This window comes from Styela clava, chromosome 6 (genome assembly GCF_964204865.1).
Source record: "Styela clava chromosome 6, kaStyClav1.hap1.2, whole genome shotgun sequence".
Lineage (NCBI taxonomy): Eukaryota > Metazoa > Chordata > Ascidiacea > Stolidobranchia > Styelidae > Styela > Styela clava.
This window is the reverse complement of record NC_135255.1, coordinates 22,192,439-22,208,156: the sequence shown is the minus strand read 5'-3', so window position 1 is coordinate 22,208,156 and position 15,718 is coordinate 22,192,439. Positions and strand designations below refer to the sequence as shown.

The window sequence follows — 15,718 nt, the reverse complement described above, 5'->3', positions numbered from 1 at the left end:
TTATAATACAAAGTAAATAATAATAACAACAAGATGCCAGCAAGTACTTGGTTTTAAAGAAACTTTTTGAAAATGTGTTGTTACATATAGCTATGGATGCGCAACTTGATGTGCAGTTAATCAAAGCAGTACATCGCAGCAGTCCATGTTTTTCCTATAACCACAAGCTTTTTCAAGAGTTGTTACTTTAAAACAAGTGCTCCAAACTGACAGGGCCTTGATATTTACACCCAATTGAACAAAGTTTTACCAAATTTCATAGCAGGCTTTTGTATGTGGGGAATGAAAACCTTCTTATGATCAGAATAGAATATTTCAAAAAAAAGGTTGAGAACCATTCAACCAGATGATACAAAAATCCGACCTATACTATTTACGTAGAATTAAACAAAGCAATATAATTTAAAAACTCACCTTAAATTTTTCCACATATGATTTCAACTCATTCAAATCTTTGATAGCTATTCTTGACATTTCCAGCTTTTCTTGTCCAGTATTTAGAGCATCAGAATAATCAAGAAGCATCTGAAATACAAGAGTAATATGTTTAGTCGAAAAATCATCAATTATCATGTGAATTGTTTAGTGTTTGGAAGTTTAGCTTATCTTTGATAAGCAGTGATTTTGATTTGATTTGCAGTGGTAAACGGGGTACCGTCGCTCAATAAACAGTGCCACTGCCCAATAACCAGTATTGGTCTGCGTCATTTCCTTTCACCCTGGAATGTGTTTTTTTATATTTCTTTTGATTTGTGTATTTATATAGTGCGTATTATCAGCATGGTGAAGAAATAAATTACTAATTACTACATTACGAACACGGTTTTCACTTTACCACTACTACTTGTATTGTATAGATTTTCGAGTCTGAACTTACGGCTAACTCAGTCAAAATTCCAAATATAAGGTTTTTCATAGAAGAAATCATAGTTTTTGGTATTTATGTGAATAAATCGTCAAGATCGCAGCCATGGGCCAATGGCAGGGGAACAAACTCATATCTTTAATGAGAGTTGAACCAGTCCTGCATAGGATGATCAAACAAGTGCTTTCAACGTACCAATTCTTAATAAATATTGACCAGTTTATAATAAATAATGATAATTCCAACATTTTAGCAAAGTATCAAGTCATACCTGAGCAAATTGTACTTCTTCTTGGTTAACCCCATCCAGAGTTTTTGATTTCTCACTCAAATCATTTTTCAGTTTTTCAAATGTTTTCGAAACTTGATGCATCTCGGTGTCAGCAGGTCCCCAGGATTTGAACTCAAGCTAAAAATTAATTGAAGTCAAAAATTGATAAAAGCTTTTTCAAACAGATTCGTTACTGTATTACCGCAGGACATATGCAAATAGCATATAATAATGCTGAGAAATCACTGCTCGCATAAACTTCGTGGGCAAATTAGATGACGTTTATAGCTCTGTCTCAAGGTTGAAATTGCAAATGATATATGTTAGAAAAATAAGTCCAATGATTAAAGTTATTGTTTCATTACCAAAAATAATGATTTATGTAGCCAATTATAGTGTTTTCCTGACATATAGATGATGTTTATAGCTCTGTCTCAAGCTTATGAGTATTTGTATTACTAGTCATGGTGTTCGTTAAACATTTTACAAGGTAAAATGTACCTTTTCTGCTTTTCTTTCCAGTGCTTTCAGTTTTTCCTCACACTCACTGGCAGATTCTTTCATTTCCTTCATTCTTTCATCCAATTCAGGTAATTCCCCAAATTCACCAATAGAAAACGATTGGACCTCGTCCAGGAGGTCTGATATTTCATTGGATGTGAAAGCGAGATCAGCCTGATAATAAAAATAATGGATTGATACATAGTTTCAACTCCAAACAAGCCTCTAGACAGGAATTTATTTAGACGTATATTGCAACTGAAATTAGTAAGACATGAACTGATAAATGTGACATGTTCGGGGTGATTGACAAGTAATTATCATTAAGCTAATTCAAGCTGGAAACTTCCTCATAAAATAGGAGGATTAACATATTTATCCCAAGGGAAAGGAAAGCCACTAAGATGACTTAATCATATGGCGAACCCGGGCCTCTCGTCTGGTTACCGGTATCGATCCATGTCGGGAGTTGGAAATTAAAATAATTAATCATTTCAAAGTTGCAGAATTTCTTATTATTGAGAAGATATTTGGAACCGTAAACTACCAGTAGTTACATGAAATAATAATAACTAACGCTACATTGTAGAGTAGCCAAGAAATATCTTTAAATATATTAGTAGAACCAGATTTGCATCTGTAGCCTTCATGTTGAGGAAGGTTTGTAACGCTACAGTAATACGCCGTGCAACTAAACGGATAATCGTCCAATACTAGTAGCTGATGTTTTGTAAACATAATATTTGATGCTTTCAAGCATTGTCTATGTCAGGGGTGGACAAGGTTTTTGGATCAGGGACCAAAAATTTTGCCCACCTAGAAGGGCGGGCCATGTGAGTGTGACATAAAAAGTTACATTTTATGAACAGTCTATTTACAGTCTTACAAAAGCAAAAGTGGAAAACAATAAGCCTTGTGCCAACAATAAATTCAATCGCAATATCAACAAATTCCCCGACTAAAACCTCAAAATTTGTGTCCATAGTTTGCCCATGTCAGGTCTATGTTGTACATTGTTCTACTAGTTCAACGAGCACAATATAATATTTACCTCCTTTGTCTACTAACAGGGCAAAAATCACAAACCTGGAATTCCTTCTGATCCATATCTTTCTCTGCAAGAGCGAGTTCTCTTTCTTTTGCTTCACGCTCAAGGGCACTTAATCTTTCACTCAGTGACTGTAAAGCTGATTTGAGTGATTCCGCGAAGTCTGGTTCTGCCATTGCCGATGACATCTGAATAAAATGATTTTTAGGCATTTAGCAAATTCAACTTGTGGTTGCAACATGGTTATGAACGCTTTAACAAACTAAAATTACTAAAATTACTCTGTTTAAATACATGGATTAAGCATAATTTTTTCTATTCATTAGAATGACATATTTTAAGGAGTATTGTCAAAATATCTTAATTTCAAAAACATAAGTGGACATGGAATCCTAGTGATTAGAGCAGGGGTAGGCAAACTATAGCACGCAGCCGGATTTGGCCCACCAAAGTGACTATAGTATTTATGAAGATTAATTCCTGTTGGAAATATCTTCTCCAACATACTCAAACCTATGAGCGGCCAGGAAATTACCATAAGCAGCTTCGATCCTGATTTAAACAAGCTTTTGGACACATGCAGAAGGCTATATGAGTCCCATTAATCACTGTGTCACTTGTGCATTAGCTGTTACGCCAGGAGTGGGCAATTTTTCTAGTCGGCGGGCCAGATGTGGGAAAATGAAGTCATTGGCGGGCCGGATTATAAAATGAATAGTATTCAATATCTTAATCACATATTTATTCGCTAACGCAAAAAAGAAAATTATAAATCATGTTTAAAGTAAAGTTAAACTACAAAAAAATAGAGACCAAAAAACACATAATGAATTTATCATAATGTACTAAAAGTGTAATAATGTAATATCATAATGTACTGATGTACAGTCAGCGGGCCGGTCCTGTTGCCCACCCCTGTGTTACGCTATATACATGGGCATCTATTGATACATTTTAAGGTGACTTCCACATACATTATCATTGACATTCCTCAGTTTTCCCATTTGACTCTGAATACTTCCCATCTCTGACTTCAAAATATTTTGTAGTTTTCGTTCTGCTTCCAAGCTACCACGTCGAGACAGATGAGATTCAACATCGTCCATCCATTCAGAAACAGCCTAAATAGTTTGTGATAAAGTGGATAAAATACAAAGGTTTCATTGTCTTTTGTAGAAGATTGTTTCATAATTTGTAAACAATATTTTTACAATTTGTTTACTCCAGGCCAAAGGGTCCATTTTGAAAACACAAAAATGAATTATTGAATAAAGACAAATAAAAATATATAAATATGAATTCTACATGAACATATACATATGAATTCTACATGAAATACTGCAATCATAACATGGAAGTTACAACATACACAGTTACCTCCAACGCATTTTGAGTTTGTTGCTGCAATCTTTCCAAAGCTTCCTGACTATCAAGAGATTGCTCTTTCATTTCATTCCAACAATCTTGCAGATCTTGAAGTCTTTGCTGAAATGAAATTTGAAGCTATTTTCATTTACTTTTATTTGAGGCAAAAGTTTAGGCCAACAGTTCGTAATATATAAAAAAGTAATATTATCTAAATTTCATCTAAATTTTTACAGAGGGCAAAGCCTGCAAGATTTATTCAGGTGTAGGTATTGGACCACCAAGCTGATGCTAGCCCAAGGAACTAAATGTATAAATATATTCACTTGCATATCCCACAAATAGGCAGAGCCCAGGGATCTATTATCTGAAAATTTCTCACTCATCTGTTAATGCGTTGAATTTGTTTTGTAACAATATATTTTCATAGTAAGACAACATCTGCAGGTTTGTTGTCAAGTTTTAGTAATTTTTACCGCATTGTTTCATATTGTAAGTTTTTTTCAATTTTTATATTTGGCCTTTCTTGAATGAAACTATTTGTACATACTTTAATATCTTCTACTGTGGCTCTCCCACCCGGCGGTGAATCAGAACCAAGAGTTGATTTTTTAACAGGTGTTGATGTCTTGGGTAGGTTTAGAAACAATTCTTCAGTTGCCAGATTTTTGTCTTGCAATTCCTTCACCATCTTGTCCCAGCTTTTCTTTCTTTCAACTGGTGTTTTACTATCAGTCGATTCTGGCAAAACATGATACAAAAAAATTAATCAATGATAAAAAACGACAACTTGGTTATCTTAGTACCATTTGGTGATCTAATAATGAAGTTCTTCGCTATCCAAAATCAGGTAAGCTTATATAGGACATTCATTCTGGGTGCCAGTAGGTCTGACACTGAAACTTGCAGGATTAGAGCAGTAGTTTATAGTCTTCCGAGATAGGATATTGATATTTATCCCAAAAGAGTGGTAAAGCCATAAGATATGCTAATGAAGCAAAAATCAAGAGCAGTACAAAGATGGAAATAATTACCTATGAATAAATAAATGTTCCAGATGACCAACCATTTTCAATATATTATTAAAGACTGCTTGAATGCGTCAAAGCTATACTTGACCAATGCGTCGTGATCAACCAAGCAACAGTTGAACAACAGCATATTTCCAGCACATAATTAACCAGCACAGAGTATAATAAGTATAACATGGGGCTAATAGTAAAAAAAATTTGAGTCTAGATATAGAAAATGGAAAACTATCTTACGTCGCAATGGTGAGAGCCTCTGAGCAGCCATGGTTCTTCCAAGCTTAACGACTTCTTCAAGCAATGTTTGATGCTGCTGAAGATCAGACTGGAATTTCTTGTAATCTTTGTCAAGTGTTTGTTCGGACTCAGAACTCTAGAAAATAGGAATCAATTAAGTAGTAATTAAGAAATATATATGTTTTTATCATGTACAGTTCTTGATAGCAATCAGACATTTCCAAATTTACTAATTTCTACACTACTGATTTCTTCGGATAGAAAAAAAACGATAAAATACTGTTTCATAAAATTCAACTAACACCACAGACCTTGAAAAATTTGACTTGAATTTGAAGTCATAACATTTAAGTGCGAATGTGACACATTGTGTACAAAAAAGTGCTCAGTCTCCTAATATATAGCCTCGGAACTCAATTTTAAAAGCCTATTATGTTGTCATGACTGACTCCATGATTTAGTTACACCATTGATGAAGATGGGCCCCGCAAAGGAAATAGCCTACAAGCCTCCTCAGAAAAAAAAAATGATGGTACCTTGACTTCAGATAGCCAATCTTGCATCTTTGATACTTCGGTCTGATATTGCGCAATAGCTTCATCTTGCTTTGCCTCAAGTTCATCCTGAATAGTTCAAGTTCATGAATATTTTTAAATTGTTCTCATTAGAAACACTATTTTGTCAAAACATATAAGATTACATGTAAATCAGGTGGGTAGCTGGTTATATAACTATCAATGGATTTTTTTTAAGCTCTCAATTTCTCTTTTTTTTAATTTTTAGTAAATTAGTAATTTGTTAGCAGTCGCATTCCAGTATTTTTCTGGTAGTACATCACCCAAATTGCATGCTGTTATATTTACCTGATTGGAATGTCCAGAAAAGAATTGCATGAAATATCAAAATAACCATTAACAACTATATATAAAACACATGTACATTCAAAAAGGTGTTGTCCAAATTGAACATCAATCAAACAACATTTTTCCAATTTTACTGATAAGTTTTTACTGCTTCAATGCTTGAACTGAAGATTATTACATATAATGCCAACCTGCTTGATTATAGAGACTTGACACGGCCAAGAAATGTTGCCCAATAAATAAAAATTCTTAACATTAAACTACAACCCTTAAGCATAATTTACAATATATACCTGGTATTGCTTTCCTTTATCAACAGCAGATTTCTGCAAATCCTCCAATCCATCCTTTACACTATCAAGTTGTTCCAATAACTCGGCACCTTCTTTGTCTCCTCTGGACAGTGACAAGGTTTTGTCTATAAATTAAAATATATTGTTAATTTACTTGAAATTTTATAGACCCCCCTTTCACTCCCTGTGCAATTATCCACTGCTAGGCAAATGGCCACATTGTTTAAAAGAATTGTGATTTTTATCAAGTTTATTTTTTAGTTAGAGCTCACCACTGTTAACAAGATTCGAATGAAGTCCTATTTGTAGAAAAAACATGACTACGAAATACAAAACTTATAATTAGTGTAGAGATTTCTATTACAGCACATCTAACCAATCTTCAAAATCTTGTCTAGTTCATATATGAAAATGGGCTTTTGTAACTGATAATTTCTAGCAGAATTTGTAGATCATCATAGCAAATTCAGTCCTTAAATTCCCTCGATAGTCAGAAAAATAAAGTTTCTATGAAACAAATGTTCTGCTTCATATATACATACCATTTTACAAATGGGAGTAACTATGTTGAATTATTAGTTGTAAAACAAAAACAAAGACACCAAGAGAGCATTGATATTAGACTCATAGCAAACTTGATGAAAATTAGAAAAAGAAAAAACATGCCAACAAAACTAAAGTGGAAATAATTTGAATTTTTTCCGCTCAGAACAGTTGAGAGCAGCACCACCTAACCATTAATATTTAGTATCGAAATATACGTAATTTAATTACATCCATTTAAATTCATCATGGTATATTTTTACTTTACTTTTATATTTGTCTTTGTTTACTCAAGATTTAATTAATTTCGCATGCTCCTGGAAAAAGAAGCTTAAATTCAAGAGATATCATATTTTGATAGCAAGAAACATGCTATAAAACTTCGCAAGGATGAAATAGAGTTACAGAGAGGCATTCAAACAACTTCCGAGCATTATTTTCAAAGAAGGGATAAAGTTCAGCATTCAAATTTTTGAAAGACTTGAAAATGTTGATAAATAGCAAAATTTTAGCTAAAAGTAAGAGAATAACCACATAATTTTCAAACCTCAACTAAGCACTTAATCTAAATGACATAATGATTCAAAGCCAACTATAGAATGAACATGTGTAGTTCTGCAATAAATGCATATTTATCATTGAATTAGGATCTTTTTTAAATTCCTAGTTTTGAATACATCTAAAAATCGTTAGAATAGTAAAAGACAAAGTTGACAATACTTTTCATAAATATTGCCAAAAAGTAATATTAATTTTTGTTAATAACAGAAAAGCATCTCATTTTATTGATGTTAGTTTGCCATCCACAGAAATAGTCACAAATCTATGTTGAGCATTATACTGGGAATGTTCATTTAATTTGTTTTAAAAGTTTTTCAGTGAGTTTCCAAATGAAGATTCTAGGAGTCAATGAACATCCCTGCATTACGCCACACAGTGTAACAAATTATACCAGAACTAGATGTGCTCGATGATGAAGGTGATGGTGGCGACACTACAATACTATAAACTGATGATTGATGTGAACGACTAGATAATGGTGGAACAGGACGCAGTGCACTCGGTTCTGGCAAACTTTCTCCTGTAGCATTATTTCAAATCAGTATTGTTCAATGAGAATAATTGAAAAAACATAAAATTAACGAAACAAAGATCATCAATGTCCACAAAATGATGCACCTCATTTTAAAATAAAATAAAATCTCTTAGGGTCACACTCGGTAAGCAAAAATGAATAACAAATTTTGAGTCGACTTTATAAAATGTTTGGAAAATAGGACCTGCAAACCCCTGCACGGTAAACAGTAGTAGAGTGATGGCAAGAGGATTTCTAATGTATAGCTCACTATGCCAATTATCAAGCTCCTTAGTTGTGCTTATCAAATTTCACTGAAGTATCTCCTAACAGAGACAACTTTTTCAAGCAAATGTAGTAACCTCCAGGGTTATAAAATGATTGTAAAAATTAAATAAACTGATTACAGAATTACACTTATTGCATAATTGCTTGGAAGAAATAATTAATAATTTTTATCTGCACATTGACATGAAAAACACTTAAAACTATGGTATCTTTATACTACTGACCTGTCAATTCAGAAATCAATCTCAATTTTCTTTCCACATCAGCCACCGTTGATTCACAATCCTTTATATGCTTCTGCAAAGCTGAGAGATCATCTGTTAGAGATCCTATTGTTGGTGGGTGCTGGCTTGCTGATTCTGTCAAATTCAAATGTTTTGGTTGGTTCAGTTGTTGTAATGAAAAAATACAATAGCTCATGACGACCTTGTTTTGCAAATTTTGGTGGGGCTTTTTATAATTTCTTACTCTCTACTAGGCTTTGAAAATGCAGCTGCAAATATGTACAACTCAATCTACTGAAGAGTGGATGAGGAAGAGGGGCACAGTACTCATATCAGAAATAACTAACCAGAAAGTCTAGCATTTTTATGCCCAGCATGTTAACCAGGCCATTGTGTCTACAATATTCAACTAGACATGCTTTTATCTACCGTATGTGTTCACTGAACAAATATTGCACTAAAGCATGTAGTACCAGACAAGATATTCATGAAAATGAAATAAATGTAAATGATCGAACCATTCTTTTCATAGTAGATTACCATAGCTGAGTAAAGCTTAGGCATTACTGTGTGTGATATACAGAAGTGCAAAATACTTCACATAAAATAATTCAAACCCACCAGAAGTCATTCTCTGTTGAATTTTCTTTGCATCTTCCATCCACTCAGTAACTTGCTCCAGTTCAGCTTTGTAGGCCTCAACCATTCTACAATATTGCTCTTCTTCCAACATTTTGATCTGAGAAAATAAAATTATCAATAGGTTGGTGGTACAATAGACTATTAGCTAAATATTGCAGGTCGCCTATCATCTATAGCAGGGTGGTCCAAGGTCCAACACTCTTAATTGTGTATTTTTCGCGGGCCACAATAGTGCCAAGAATTCGTAAACAGTGCAGTACAAAACAAACACTTTATTGTCCAGATACATTAATCATTATTTGTCATTTATCAAGCTGAAACTTGCCAAAAACCACCAAAACAAACTCACTAAAACGTGCATAGTGTAAGATTTCAAACTCTTCATAAAGGAGAAAGTGTCATAAGGAGAAAATGCCGTTTTAGATTGTCACCGACACAACTTGAAGATATATCAAGCAACCATTGTGGTATTTTCCTTCTCATATTCATATTTTTTTTACTCTCCCGCAAATGCGACGCGGGCCACAGTTAATGAAGCGGCGGGCCACATGTGGCCCGGGGTCTGGATTTGGACCACCCTGATATATAGCACCAATGCTAAAGTGCACTAATTCTCAGTGGCTATAAAAACTTTTGTAAAATTAATTATGATGCAATAATTCAGTCTATGACAAAATGAAAACAACTTGTAAAATGAAAATAAAAAATTTTGTCAGAATTGACTTGACTTAATGCGGAGTCGCAGCTTGCTGATCGTTGATCTATAGGTTTGCACCATAATTAGATGAGGAATATCCAATTAATCTATTAATATGTAGGAAATGAGATGATTTTCCAAACTCACCCACACCTCGACCAAGTTGTGATAAATTGAGTGAACAATGCCAAGGAGAAGGATACTGGTCCTTCTGGAATAATAGGCATTTGCATAGCAGTGTTTGCTTGCATAGCCTTGTTCACAGTAAATTCTGTGTGACTGCTAACATTTTTTTGCATTTCCTCAAATCCATGTTTTCATTGGTTAATAGTACTAAACAAGAGTAGTTAACAAGCACAACTACATACTTCTATGACATTCTGTTTAGATGTTGCCTGCATTCTCATTGTGTCCCATCTATCATACAATACAGAGACTGTTGCATTCAGAGTTTCTTTTCCTCCATAGTCATGAGCTAGAGAACTAGTCCATCTCTCGACTGATTCCAGTTTGCTCTGAAGCAGGTTAATTTCATCCAGCAGAGCCTAGGAACATGCAATATATCTAAGGTTAAAACATGCAATATATATCATTAATTTACTTCTCTATTCCTTTCAGCATCTAAACATAATGTGGCCAGATGATTAGTATGCCAACTAACTATACTGCTATCATAGGTTATAGCTTGATGCCTGCCTGGCTCCATGCCAGTCATTTAACCTTGGTATCCAATCAATACATATAAACATATTGTCTGTTTAAAGCAGTGGTTCTCAACTGGGGGTCCGTGGTCCGCAAAGCATTTCCAGGGGGTTCGCGATTAAATTAGGATTTTAGGAAATTATTTGCAGTTTAATCATTTTTTTGTAATACGCTGGAAAATTTGCTGCCTATGATAATGTGACAATAAATTACAAAAACTATTTTGATTCATCTCCCGTAGACCTATTGTGACAAATACGAGTTATGACATCACAATGATAAATACGAGAATGCAGCTACAGTGATCACTTTCTCAGTTTTGGTGCGCCATTTTGCCGTCGTACCCTAAAGTATCGATGGAAGCTTTTCACGTTATTGTTCCATTCGCCTCCACTTACCTTTGTGAAAATGGATTTTCTGCTCTCGTTTATATCAAATCCAAGGCTCGTAACCAACTAAACGATATGCATCTATTGTTATCAAAAACACAACCACGTATTTCAAGACTTGCTTCTGATATGCAAGAGCAGAAATCCCATTAAGTGTATTCGATTTGACAAAATGAATGAAAATGTCCACTATGACTTGGTTAAATCTGTATGGTACATTAGGTTGCTGTTTAAGCTATAAACTAAATTTCAATTAAAAAAACTTTTGAGGGGTTCGCGACCGCTCTGAGAGCACCAGAAAGAAGGGTATGCAAAGACAAAAAGGATGAGAACCACTGGTTTAAAGCATTGTACAGATTCAGGGCACACCGTATCCCATAAAAATATATTGCAAAAGGGAGTTACATGCATTGGATAAGATAAGATTTACATATCCATCCTGGGGGAGGGGAAAGGGAAAATACGGCTCAACCATATGGAGAACCACGGCCTCTTACCAGTCCATGTCGGGTATAGGGGTTGGTTAGTCAGTTATTTGTTTCAAAAGGATTTCAGCACAATCCTCTCGCACATAATTATTCCTAACAGCATTCAAACCTGTGAACCAACCAACCCAGGGTAATCAGAGGTGCGGTTGTGAGAGTATTCCTAATGCTTAGCACACTTAGCACCACACTGCCGAGCATTTTATCAATTCATACTCAAAATTTATTTGAACCATATGTTTTTGCTTGCTTCACTGTTATAACACATCAGTAGTTTATGAAAGACTATACCTTCGTAATTTAAGGCCTCTTAACAAATTTTGATTTCTCTATAGTATTATCAACAGGTCCCAAATGCCCAAAGGTTAAAAGATGGCTGATATCATATTCACAATCAGTACTGGGCACTTTTAGGTCAGTTTAATTTTGCTTACTTTTTCAAATTAAAATTATATACTATCTATTTATTATCTAGATTTACCTTCCCCAAATTATCTGTGTTAAAACTAAGACTATTCTCTGGCATTACTTTAACTAAATCATCACCTGATTTTGATCAAACTGTTCCTGAAGAGACATCTGCATTTCAGGTGCATCCAGTCTTTCCTGGCATTCATTTAATTTCATTGTAATTTCTTGAATGTCTGAACGAACATTGTCTTGCTCACGAAAGGACGAGAGAAGTTCCTTCACTTTTTCACCAAGCTGTAAAATATAGATTATAAAAAATTCAAAATTACTTCAGTTCTGTTTTGTAATATCGCTTGGTATTAATATTATAATAATAAGAAGGCTATTGATTTCCCCACACAGGACCACAGTTCCAAATGAAATCAGGAGAGCAGTTACACCAGTTCAACTAACTATGTAGGATGGTTCATGTGACCGCTGGTCGGTTACGGCTTCAAGTCCATGAGTCTTTGAACAAATATCCGACTAACTAATCCTCTACCTGATTTGAACTGATAACCGAATGAGAAGCAGTCAGTGATTTGCCATATGACTTAGCTTTCATATCTGCTTTTTCTCCCCCAGAATAAGTGAGTAAATCCTATCCTATGTCCATGTAATGTAAGGTTGAGTTGCATAGTTATTAAAATACCAATTGTCAATTGCAGGTGCCATATGATTGGGCTGTCTTATGGGCTTATTTCCCCCCCATGTACAATAGTGAATTCTATTTTACTGCACTAATTACCACCATTTTAGTTCGTCTTGGAGTGATATAGCTCCGAGTTTTTATTAAGACTGAAATTTTAAAAAAATTTACAGGAATACAAATGAAGGCATAAAGAAACTACAAATTCCTCATGTCACTCCAACTTTCCTGAGTGAAATGAATAATATAATAACAAAGTCCAAATACCTCGTCTCTATCATCATCATCAATAGACATTCTCTCTCCCATCCTTCTGTATTTTGCGGCATCGACCATATATGGACTGCTAGCATCAATAGGTAGAGGCATGCCAGGAATTTCTGCAATAAAATAAGTACTTTAAAAACATACATGCTTTAAAATATCAAATACAAATGTGTAGATTTAATAATTTTATGTTTAAGGCCATTTACGTGACAAGGTTCCCTACAAGCATGGTCGATAAATAGTAACTGTATTTGGGAAGCTCAGAGATTTCCATTCTATGCCAAATCCTGATTTAAATAAATAAATGGCCTCATTAGTCATATTTATAACACAATATATATTATTCATATATATAATAATTATGTTTAACCTAGTGAAAAGGAAAGCTGATAATATGGCTCAGAAATGAATCATTGTTTCCCAAACCCCAATGAAGGTTGGGCAATTAAATAGTTAATTAGTTAATCATCTCAAACGCATAATCTTGAATAGGAAGGAGTTCGAAACTAACCAAGTGTTTTGAGAACCACCCTACAATGATAAAGTATCCAGCAATTCTCCCATGCAATATTATTCCAAGATTTCTTTCTCACCTTGAAGATCAACTTAATACAAAAATGTAGAACAACGAGTATTCTTACAAAAATCTAATAAACTGGTATAAATTTCTGCTTACCTTCTTCCAGCTTGGATTTATCAGGGTTCAGTGATGGAGACAAGATATCAGCTTCAAGAAGAGATGAGGTGCTTGCTGATGAGATTTCTGAAAATACAAGCATGCTTTTTTGTGCTATTGATTGGGTTTCTACAAGAGTAACCACTCCACAGTCTTCTATGCATATAAGGCGAAGATGCTGTAGCAAGAGTGAAGATATCCCAAGCCAATCCTAGGCGATTCAATAGTCTTGCTGCACACTAACACAAATATATAGTTTGTACAGAGCCTTGTCCACATAGGCCAGGGTCATCCAACCCGTGGGCCGCGGGCAATATGTGGCCCGCCGAGAGTTTACGAGTGGCCCGCACGGTATTATTCGAATCCCAATGTCTTTCGCAAATCTGGGCCATTATTGAAACCTCTGATAAAAAAATTATTCCTAGTCATTTAAACGCACGAGAAGCACCACCCAGCTATCGAAATCTTATTTATGTCCCATTGTGAGCATTATTGCTTGGAGAGAATTATTTGAATTTATTTTTATCGTCTGCCATATATTTCAATCCGTTTTTTCTGTGAAACTAGAAGAGGCAGTTTTTAGGACCTCAATATTTGACAGTACTTAGGCTACTTGTACGAGCAAGTTTTTTCCATGTCAAATCCCACGTAAGATCACTAATTTCTGACAGTCATATGAAAAATTTGCTATGCATTGCTACATCGTCCCTCACACCGAATATTGATAAACTTATTGGATAAAAGCGGTATCATACTTGACCTTAAAATATCTATATATATATATATTGGGCTATATATATGACAAGGCTCTGTATAAACTTCCACTAATATTCATTGATATGTGATGAGCTACACTATTTTTGAAAGGGCTTAAATCGTTACAGTTCAGCATTACTTAACCAATTTATTAGCTTGTGTGAGATAAAAGGCACACTATTCAAACTGAGATGTGCAACTCAAGATTGAATTCGTGTCTCCCATAAGGAAATCAGCAAAATAATGCAAGAATCTCCTTAGGGCATAGCTAATTGATAGGTAAAAAACATGTGAACCATAGTCTTTGGAATTCATGAAATTATTGTAGTTATTAATAAAATACTGCAGTTCCAATTCAAGGTCATCCAGGTTTATTTGTTGGAGATTTCTATGGAGTGAACACTGAATAAAAATTATCTGAGGCAAACCTGATGGAGTTGATGGTGAACTCAAGTCTCCTGGTGATCGCATCTCTCTTGAAAGAAACTTTGACAGTCTGGAAAAGATACAAGTATTATACTAAATTCTATTGCTCCATTGATAAAATTAAAATTGGTTTTTCTTTAAAAAGTTTGATATTCCAGAATCCTCCCAGGAAGTAAATTTATTGAACTATATCCCATCAAATAATGGAACAACTAAGTTACAAAACATGGATCTCTCATTACATAACAATTTTGCACTTAAATAGATTTGTGAATCAATAATGGATCCTTGTGTTTCTTTCAAACTGGAGACCTCGGAAACCAGCTATATATGAATTGTAATTGACGCTGCAGGCATAAGGAAATACCTGCCTTTGCAGTGCTTATTACTTTGGGTTTAAACTATTTCTATATCAAGATTGGTCATGGAACTGAACATGCACCTTAATGGCCACAGTAGAACACTTGTGAAGAAATCTGCAGATCAATTTTGAAAATAAAACATACATATTTTTGTGCAAAGAATGTCCGTAGCTCGAAAAGCTTCAAAACTTACTCTTAAATCACTTCTACAATATCATTGGATTACACTCATACATGAAGGATAAGGCATTAATTTCGCAAAACCCCAACTCATAGTTACATATACCGTATTTGCTCGTTTTGTAGACCGGGCCCATATTTTTTTCAACCAACTCACTAACCGGGTCCTTATTCAAACCGGCCCTTATTCAAGCATGGGCATGGGCGTGGGCACTTGTTATTAAGTAAAATTATACACAAAAATTACGGTATCTTTGAATACAAATATTTGACAACATTAATCCTTTTTCCATGTCAATTTAGTCACGTCAAACGCAAATTATTCACGTCTTAAGAGTAATTCTCTGAATTTTTCTCCGCACCGCAGGTACAAATCCGCAAAAGAAGAAAAGTTTTGCGACGCCCTATCAATATTGAAACGGCGCACTTGGGCGTC

General features: G+C 34.6%; 1 protein-coding gene across 5 annotated transcripts in view; it reads right to left on the bottom strand.

Moving 5' to 3' along the window:
• The window catches only part of LOC120331537 (nesprin-1-like), a 140,667-nt gene that overhangs the window by 56,512 nt on the left and 68,437 nt on the right, over window positions 1-15,718 (bottom strand). For 4 of the 5 annotated variants that reach the window (XM_078113642.1, XM_078113638.1, XM_078113640.1 and 1 more), the window contains 18 exons: window positions 14,743-14,810; window positions 13,559-13,645; window positions 12,883-12,995; window positions 12,063-12,221; window positions 10,309-10,485; window positions 9,223-9,340; window positions 8,602-8,736; window positions 7,967-8,095; window positions 6,472-6,596; window positions 5,852-5,938; window positions 5,316-5,451; window positions 4,601-4,791; window positions 4,063-4,170; window positions 3,660-3,806; window positions 2,724-2,873; window positions 1,638-1,811; window positions 1,137-1,274; window positions 415-525 (listed from right to left, as the gene is read on the bottom strand). In XM_078113642.1, the coding sequence (XP_077969768.1) occupies window positions 415-525; window positions 1,137-1,274; window positions 1,638-1,811; window positions 2,724-2,873; window positions 3,660-3,806; window positions 4,063-4,170; window positions 4,601-4,791; window positions 5,316-5,451; window positions 5,852-5,938; window positions 6,472-6,596; window positions 7,967-8,095; window positions 8,602-8,736; window positions 9,223-9,340; window positions 10,309-10,485; window positions 12,063-12,221; window positions 12,883-12,995; window positions 13,559-13,645; window positions 14,743-14,810 (2,353 nt within the window). The remainder of the gene's footprint in view (window positions 1-414; window positions 526-1,136; window positions 1,275-1,637; window positions 1,812-2,723; window positions 2,874-3,659; window positions 3,807-4,062; window positions 4,171-4,600; window positions 4,792-5,315; window positions 5,452-5,851; window positions 5,939-6,471; window positions 6,597-7,966; window positions 8,096-8,601; window positions 8,737-9,222; window positions 9,341-10,308; window positions 10,486-12,062; window positions 12,222-12,882; window positions 12,996-13,558; window positions 13,646-14,742; window positions 14,811-15,718) is intronic. The other variant, XM_078113641.1, reaches the window with a different exon arrangement.